At 36.6% G+C, this 9,507-nt stretch overlaps 1 protein-coding gene and 1 long non-coding RNA gene across 2 annotated transcripts in view; both read right to left on the bottom strand.

The window, feature by feature from the left end:
- Positions 1-6: 6 nt before the first annotated feature.
- On the bottom strand, positions 7-5,597 carry LOC107665674 (uncharacterized). The gene is made up of 3 exons (XR_001631584.1): positions 5,586-5,597; positions 5,091-5,095; positions 7-429 (listed from the first exon to the last, which is right to left on the bottom strand). It is a non-coding gene; the product is annotated as an uncharacterized LOC107665674 (long non-coding RNA).
- A 352-nt stretch (positions 5,598-5,949) lies between these two features.
- ago2 (argonaute RISC catalytic component 2) overlaps positions 5,950-9,507 on the bottom strand; it is an 11,583-nt gene continuing 8,025 nt past the window's right edge. Inside the window, exons 14-19 of the mRNA XM_016456632.1 lie at positions 8,244-8,403; positions 7,991-8,081; positions 7,218-7,412; positions 6,987-7,121; positions 6,244-6,345; positions 5,950-6,036 (exon numbers count right to left, since the gene is read on the bottom strand). Of these exons, the coding sequence (XP_016312118.1) occupies positions 5,950-6,036; positions 6,244-6,345; positions 6,987-7,121; positions 7,218-7,412; positions 7,991-8,081; positions 8,244-8,403 (770 nt within the window). The remainder of the gene's footprint in view (positions 6,037-6,243; positions 6,346-6,986; positions 7,122-7,217; positions 7,413-7,990; positions 8,082-8,243; positions 8,404-9,507) is intronic.

Below are 9,507 nucleotides of genomic sequence, written 5' to 3' on the forward strand. Positions count from 1 at the left end.
GAAAAAGAAAAGAAAAAGATGATTGTCAACTTACACAGTACAAGTTTGAGTTGGAGGCCAAAAAGAAAAAAGCCATCTGTCAGTTCCAGGATACTCCTACATTCTCAGGAGGTAGTTTTATGGCACAAACGTATGGCCTGATTTGTAGTGACTTGCATGTTGTGGTTAAATACTGCATCTTTTAAGGCCAGGTAGTCTTTATTATGTTCCATCCATAAATGCAGTTCTAAGGCTACATTAAGACACAGGTGAGGGGGATTGAGGACGAGAGGCAATAGCAGATACAGCCCTTAATGGCAATACCTGAGTCAACTGTAACTTTTGACTGCAAGACGTCACTACATATCTAATGGTCGTGATCAACAGAGCAATGCTAAAGCTAGAGGCTCAGTAATATTGTATCATGTCAGTGAATATGACTGAAAATCACTAGTAATCTTTTAAATAGCGGCTCTGGTCAATCACATAATTCTGAAGGTCCTTGTACAGCTTGTGGGCATCAAACCTCCCTATAGGGGAAAATGTTTGAAATGAGGTTCACAAAAGAACAATAAATGAAGTTTATGCAGCATTTATCAGGCTTATGAGGTACTTCACATCTATACACTTTATTTTCGAAAAGACCAACAAGTCATATTGTTCCTTAGAATTCCTATCGTAGCAGAAAATACCTCGTCTTAAATAGTCTTAGTCTGTGCACCCAGTTACAACAGGGCATCCTTTAAAACTGCTTAGAAAGTGCAAAATACAAATACTGATCATTCTATGCAGCATTCACTCAAGGTTGCATGATAAATGTACAAATTATTCAATGTGGCGCTGAGTAACAAATTAAAAGGATAGTCCCTTGATCAGGGGTGGGAGAGATTTTAAAAAGGCACACATACACAACAAATACACGCTGGACGTTTTTAAGCTCGCAGATGAAAAACAAGAATCTGAATGATTTCCATACAACCTTTTTGTACCTTAATATTTCTCTCTCAAGAAACTCAAATGTCAGTGTATTCGGATGTTTATACATCCTCAATCAGAGTCTGAGAGACATCAGATCCAAATTGAATTCCCTTCATAAAATGTAGCAAGGTAAATACACGTCAATTGCAATGAATAGCACTCCGAAGTCATACATGACAACGTTCAAATACAAATAGCTTATCGCAGACTTGTCATGGAACTTTCATCAAACAGATCAGGATCTAATGAGTGCGAAAACATCTTTATTGCAATACTGGATATAAATCAAGTAGCAGAATCAAGTAGAGTGCTAGCACTCCAAAGACAGTAAAGCTCAATGATGATTAAATTGCCATTTGAAACGGGTTGACAAGCTGCTTCATAAGAAAATGTTGTCAGTTTCCCCGAACATTCATTAAACACAGAGCAGTGGTCATTGGACGTTTTTATGTCCAGTATGTTATCCATAATATGGCACAATGCTAGTGATGGACATGAGGATGACACTGCCACAGAACAGATGAACTCAACTCAGTCCAGGTCCAGAAAAGAACTACACCAACTCAACCACCATGTTTTGGCAATTATCTTGGCCTGAACTCTGATTTGTTCTCCATAGATACAACCAGAGGATCTGAGACCAGCTCCATTTCCACTCACAAGCTACAGTGGAAAATGATTTTAATGAACCTCTAAAAGCTGATGAGTATTTATCACTACATTTTAAAAAGGGAAACTTTCAAATCATATTTATTTTGGTCCCCTGCAATTTTGTTACATGCTGAAACATCCCTCACGTTGATCCACCATACAAATTTTTTAAATCGCTTAATAAAAACAAACAAAAACAAAAACAAAAAAAAAAAAAGAGAGAGTGAAAGACAACTAAACACTTAATACACAGTATAGGCTTGTGTTGTTTGGTCACAATTGTTGTTTTTTGTCATGACCACATATACATATATGTATAAGGGATATTTTAATGTTAGCACCTGACACTATTGAGGTAGTTTTTCAAAGTTGGTTTAAAAAGCCAGGTTATGACGAAGCTCTCAATTATTCCAATAAATCAGTCTCAAGACCCCATTTTCATCTTACATGCATGCTCATATTTGAATAAATAACATGTTTGCATGTAATGAACTAATGGAACTGTGCTCTTTTTTAACAATACTTTGCAATATTTTTATCCCTCACAACAAGCTTCAATTTTGGTAATTTCAGACTAGTTTTAAAACTAGTTTAGGACTTAGAAGGGGGGAAAAATCCTAAAAGTGTTTTGAAACACTTGTATGCCATCATACCCCAATAAAACAACTAGCTGAATGGCAACTGGCCTGATGAAACTGAGTAGAGGTTTAGTTTGTGCACACAATGAACTGAGGCTCAGCAAGTACCACTGTCATGATTATGGGACCACCACAGAGTGTTTGCTGGTAAAGCAAAAGGGCTTCAATGAAAGTCAATTTGGCTTATTGGGTTGATATATGAACATGGGTGTTATAGTATAGCTCAAAAACCCTTTGTATGAAACTCGAGTTGGAAATTCCGGCAAACATACAAGCAGTACATGGCAAAAAACACGAAACACCAAAACATTGCCTTATGTACACTTTTTACAGTACAGCACCACAAACGTCAGCGATACAAGGATCTTTGTGCCAGTGTGTATTCTGAATAAGCTGCCCATATCTGATAATTTAGTACATCACAACCATGAATGGTGAGATACAGTTTGAAATATGCATGGATATAAGCCCAATGATTCAATGCTGCTTTAAACGTGCATGCATAAAACAAAGTGGAGCAAACAGATGAAAATAATGTGATGTTCTTAACCAGTATGCAGGTGTATGAAGTACATTCAAACTGTTCGATTTATCCTCATGGTTTTAGCAGGTCATAAGGTAGCATCTTTGAAACTTGCCACCTTAGGACTTAAAAAGCAGTAAGTACAGTAACAAAACTACCATGGTATGTAGGCTTACATTTCTGTTTCAGAACACTATAGTGCAAAAGTTCTAATGCAAATACATTAGTAATATATCTAGTTAAAAGACCACCTCTGATCACCAAGCTAGGGGCAAAATTCTTTTGATGAGACTGGCATTTTTGTCTGGCTTGAATAAAAAAAGGTTTCTGAAAATAAAATCTGAAAGTAATCGGGGCACCAGCTAAGAATCTAACCTAAATTGACTAGTTTTATTCAAACCATAAGGTGTAAAGCGAAGAGGACACTGTAACCCCACACAGAGCTGGAAAGATACTTCACCAAGCAATATACAAGCTTTACTCAAGCAGCAAAAGACAATAGTCTAGAAATGATGACGCAAGAGACATACATAAAGTTAATGGCATAACATTGATAAATAATTCAAGGGAAATTGAGGCACCATTTCAATTTTCAGTTAACACTATATGTGCCTCTTAAGAATTGAAACAGAGATGCTGCAGCATAGATTATAACGTGACAATCTCAACAAAACCAGCACTGTACTTAATCCTTGGCCTCCATTACATTTGCATTCACGGATATTTGAATAGACTTACTTTAATCAAACATTTGCATCAGATTCCTTATACCCTTATTAAAAACAACAGCTGATTGTATTGTGGAAGGAGAGAATGGGAAAACACACACACACACACACACACACACACACACCATAAAAGTAGTCTTGTATATTCTAAAGAGAGGTAGGACATCTAGTAATTTCCACACAACTGCACCCAGATAACATACTCATGATCCAGATGAGCACTTGCTCTTCAAAGTGCATCTACTGTCACGAGTTACACGATCAGCGCCAAATAACAACATAACTCTAGTCAAGTATTTGAAGATAAATTAAAATGCCCCTTATACACAGTCTGTTGGGTTTAGAAAATGAGGGTCAGGGTTTCAGGGTCCAAAGTCATAGATTTCACCAGATCAAAAACCAAACATTCTCATTAAGCTCTCTGACCAGTCTGTGATTCTTGTTTAAAAGCTGAAGTTAAACAAGATATTAAAAGAAATGGTAGTTTCAAGAATAAACTCTAGCACCTACAATTATAATGTCCTATTGTGCTTCAGTTATGGTAGGACATTAACTACAAGTACATAATCTTGTTCAGCTAACAGGAATAATTGAGAGCCATATAAAGAACATCCAATTGTTGATAATAAAAATAGAGTATTTTGTAAGCTAATACTGCTACAGTGGGTACAGGGTTTGCACTATTTACACTACTAAAAGTACCCAGTATGAAAATGACTACATTACAAATGTTCTATATTTATAATTCATATACACAAACATACCACTAAAATCTCTTGGTTAAGAATGCATAGTTAGAAAAAGATGGTTAAAAATTCCTGTTTTTTCCAAATTTCAAGTTAAAATTGAATTATTATTTAATAGAATTATTTGGGGAAGCGATCTTAGTTAATTAACTAACAAGACTCAATCAATCGCTACACATCCTGATATGCTTTAGAAGGGATAAGACTGTTTACATGAAAACAGTTTACCAACACATATACAATGTATTGCCCTTCAATTTGAAATAAGTTTGGATTCAAACTAAATACATTTTTCTATTTTGTTAAGCAATAAAAAGCTAACAACCACTCGCCTAATGGCCCAACCCTGTGACTCTACAAAAGGTCTCTAAAAGAAAAACTAGATTTCACAAGGTTTCAGGTTTAAATATCTAAAGAAAAATGTGCCTTGAGTGTTAAAAAAGGGATTTGTAATATTCTCATGGAAATCTCTACGTCATAAACAAGATTCTTGGTTAAAAATAAAAAATAAAAAAAAAAATAAAAAAAAACACTAATGTGCATTTGAATTTGTATGAAATTTTCACTCTGATTTTGTGTCAATGCAATTGTATGTGTACTATTCTTTAAAAAAAATTCTTGATTGCCTGTATGCCCAGCATAGTTCAGTCAAACTTCACTGTTGGAAACAGCGCACAGAACCAAGCAAATCACAGGGCTTCAGATTCCCCAATATTCAGCACAAAACTGGCTTTGTGTTTCAATGTGGGGAAGATTTTTGACAATATCAAAATGAAAATTTCAGAACAGGTGCTTAAAGTGAAAAGTGATGGCATTTTTTTCTTCAAGGGAGTTTTTGAAATTTAACTCAAACTCAACCCACTGAAACCTTAGGTTACAATCACAGCAAACAAAAAAAGAGAAATGCTCATGGAATTTAAAGTACGCACAAGATAATCTCATCATCTAAATGCTTAGAGCCCCAAGATATTAGTACTTTTCAAGACAATTATCCATATTACAGAGCTGTTTCTGCACCGAGAACTCTGGCACAGGTAAATGGAGGGAGTCACTGATGAGAACCAGTCTCATATGAGCGGCAGAAAACTGATTGTCAGAACAACTCCTATATTCTCACTTCCAAATGCATTCTTGATTCTGCACATACTGTGTTCAAATTTCATGATATAAGCACAGGATAGTGTGCAGTCAGTCATGTCATTGGCGGACTGGTACAGTAGGATGACTGAGCCATGGACTGAACAGTAAATGACACCACGATAAAAAATTCATATTAGCACAAATAAACGAAACAAAACAGGATTATTACTTTTGTCCTGAAGTCCCCATCTGGTCAGTGCACTTGCATTTGCTGATAAATAATTTAGCTGTGGAAACTGCATCCCTACAACCCCTAAACCTGATCTGTGTTGTCCTAAACTAACCCGAACCCATTGGTTTGATGAGTTTGTAAAAACTACTGTTCAACAGTCTCCATCACCAGCCTTGATGACAGTATTGAATCAAGCAAATGTAACTTTCAGTGTAAAAATAGTTTGAATTTTTGGATTGACTATGTAAACATGTTAACCTCTAATCTGACATGCACATGTACAACAGAGACACATAACCATGCCCACCAAACCAAAAAAAAAAAAAGATACATTTTAAAAATTCACATATTACAGTTCTAAAAATCATGGATATTTAGTATGTATGGAAATTGACTACATGGGCAATTGGAAACCTAACAGCATGGCGGTGAAATGGTTGTCGTCCCACAGCACGTGGTAGTGGGACGGCCTGCTGGTACCCTGTGGAGATTCAGCAATTATGAAGAACTGAAATCACACACTCTAGACAAGCATAATTATCATCAACACTAAAGCCAATTGACCTCCATTCTTTTAGGTACCTGATAACTAGGAATAAAGCATTCATATGCACTCACTTTATATAATAAATCTATGAATTCTTTATAGATCTTTCATTGGTATTCTATTTGAAATATTCAATGGTACCTGAATTCCGGCATGACTGCAAAGATAAAAGTCAAACTCGGATGGATGAGTAATTTTGGTGTCAACTGTGGTGCCAGCAGGGATGTTGCCACTCTTTCCAACCTTGAATATAAACAGCAAATTTGAAAGGCAAATTTAAAAGACATTTAAAAAAAACATTAAAAAGACAGAAAAGGACATAATTTAACAAACATTATTTCCTCAAGGACATGTGCTTGTAACTACATTTTAGAAAAAATATTTTTTACCAATGAAAAGAGCAAAGGCTTTTCTGATTCACAAGATGTTTGCAATAACAACATTTCTCACTGGTATACTTCCCATGCAGGAAGTTCTCTTAAAACATACTAAGCACGGTTTACAATCATACAAACTTTGTGTACTCCTTGCTTTTTATTTTCCTTTGAGGGACTCCTGTATCCACCCTTTTTTCCCGTAAGAGTGTGCGCAGCCATTTGTAAATTTTATGTCTGGCTTCCGGTCTCATCCGCTTCCAGCTATTTTTAGCTGTACAAAACAGCTTGTTTTGCAAACTAGTGTACCTTATTATTTTAATGTATTATCTTAATTATGAACACACTGGTTTGTAGTGCATAAAATTTTACCATTTACTGCACGTTATTCTTCTCGTTATTTCCCTAAAGCGGCTAATGAACCGGAAGTCTCGCACATTCACAGAAAACGGCTTACTTCCGCATTGAAAAATAAGGTGGATAGCGATAAAATCCTGTGCATTAACCAACCCGCTCATTCCTGTCCATGCAGAAGAGCCTGGTGTGGTGTCTCTTCTGCACTACTACGAAGGTGATGCCTGGTTGATAATCTTTCTCCAGCTTGATGCAGGCCTCACGAATAGCCAGCAGTTCATGCTGTAGAACCTGCATAGACAAAACAGGAGACTGAAAATTAAATGAAATGAGTTAGCACCAGTCAGCAAGCGTTGGCAAAAAAAAAAGTGCATGCCTGCAAACTACCTGGTTGAACTGGCCCTCTGAAATGCCGTCTCTGTAGTAGATGATGCGCGTTGGTTTAAAGCGTGTGGATTTGTAGAACTGGATCAGCAGCTCTCTCACCATGGTGGCCAGATCCTGAATGATGTCCTGACGGTGCTGCTGCACCCGCACCGTGGCACAGTATCGGCTTGGGTGGGCATCCATACTGCCAACAACCTAAATATTATATATAAAAAAAACAATTCGCTTTTTTATTATCAAGTCAAGTCAAGTCAAGTGAGCTTTATTATCATTCTGCCATATGTGGAGACATACAGATGGATGAAATGTCATCATGCCTCACAGGTCCACGGTGCTACTCAGGTAAACATATGAACAAACATGGGCATTAGGGCTACACGATAAATCGCATGCGATATTTAACGCGCATCTTATCAGTAAAGCCGGTTCTGTAATCAGCGGGGCATGTACACAAAACATAAAAAGGTATCTAAACATATATCCTATACAGATCTTCATATACCTATGATATAACCTATATAAGCAAAACATATATCTATAGCTTTACAACCTATATAAACTTACACATAACTAATATAAATATTATTATTATTATTTAGAGGGCCCCCTAGCTCTGAGATGTTAAAAGCCTTATTAAAGACTTTTGAGATTATATGATATGGCTTAAAACTGTGTACAAGTAGTAGACTGGTCACACTTGTGGTATTAGTGCTACTTGGCACTATGCAATTAACATAATCAGCCTTAAAATATCAGAGGCTTGTCAGGCTTACAGCAGCAATTGAAGGTTTCTTGCCATCTCCAGCTGGTGGATGAGTCACATCTGCACCCAGAAAGATGACTGGTTGCTGAAACACTAAGGGCCTAAAGACAAAAACAGTGATAAAGCAATGCAGAAAAGTTCAGCGATAGCTGTACTTTCCGGTCAAATTTCATGGGAAAGCAGCCCAGGCATTAACAAACCTGAATCAGAAAAGTGCCTTAAGCTTTCTGCACGTCAAAGGCTTTTGAAAAAGCTGCCCTTACCTGCCCTGTGGAAGAAGAATGTTGTTGACTCCACCCAGTTTGACATTAATCTTGAGACAGAGGTTGGAAAGGGTCTGAGGTGTGGTCTTCTGTACATTCTTCACCTGGACACACTGCGTGGCCATGCCAAGAACAGTGTCTCCAACACGCTTCACCTCAGCTATGAGAATTGACAGCGTTTAGAATGTTTCAACTTTACAAACTAGGGATACCACTTTTTCCAGTACTCGCCCGATACATTTTTTAAATATTTGGTACAGAAACCAAAAGAGTATGTATAATGTTAGTTGGTTAACTTCACTTATCAAATAGATGCGGTCAAACAAAAATTTATTCAGACACCTACAACATTTCTCACATTATCACAGTTTATTTACTATAGTTTAGAAAATGGTAATAAAATATGACAAGAACTCAGAGTTAAACTGTGTCTGAACAAATTTAGCTTGATAATGTCAGATAACTTTGATAGAAAGGTATGTAATGGATTACAATAAACCAAAAATTATTCATACAGCTGTCAATATTTATACAACTATCAATACTTTGTCGGGTGACCCTTAGCCTTAATGACATAATATAGTCTCCTGGGCATGCTGTCAACCAGGTTCATGCAAACCTGAACTTCAATTTTTTTCCCCAGACTCGGTCTGAATAATTTTTGGTCCCAAATTTGTATCAATTTTACTGGGTATAATATATCACAGTTTAGTTTATTTTGCTATCCTCGCTTTACATAAATGAACTATAGTGTCCTACACCCACTAGTAAAAAAAATATCAAAAATTATATCTGGTCTCTGAATAATTTTTGGTTTGACTGTATATCCTGTTATTTTCACACTTAATTATGCTCATTAAAATGTATTTTACAAGTTTGTGTTACTTCCACTGTTCATTTTTTTTCTCTCTATGGTAACCTACATCTTTAATTTAATAGCATTAAAGCTGCTCCAGCGGCTTAGTACTGTAATCACGCGATTTGCTGTAAAAATGCAGGGAACCACTCGCTATAAATCTCCTAACTGTGATATTTTCATAAACAGAAGTCGCGTTTTTTTCATCTGAAACGTGCAGCGATTTATTTTCCAAAGCCACTCATATAATGCAGAAACCCTCAAGCAAGCAAACATGCGCAATGCCTGCACGTATTTGTACTGATGCAGAATGAGAGGACAGTAGTACAGACTAGCGCATTTCACACTGGCTGCTAGATTCACTTTCGCCAGAAAGTCGTGTATGCCTAAGGTTGAAAATAAAGGATG

Source organism: Sinocyclocheilus anshuiensis, unplaced genomic scaffold, assembly GCF_001515605.1.
Source record: "Sinocyclocheilus anshuiensis isolate Anshui unplaced genomic scaffold, SAMN03320099.WGS_v1.1 scaffold932, whole genome shotgun sequence".
NCBI classification, from domain to species: domain Eukaryota; kingdom Metazoa; phylum Chordata; class Actinopteri; order Cypriniformes; family Cyprinidae; genus Sinocyclocheilus; species Sinocyclocheilus anshuiensis.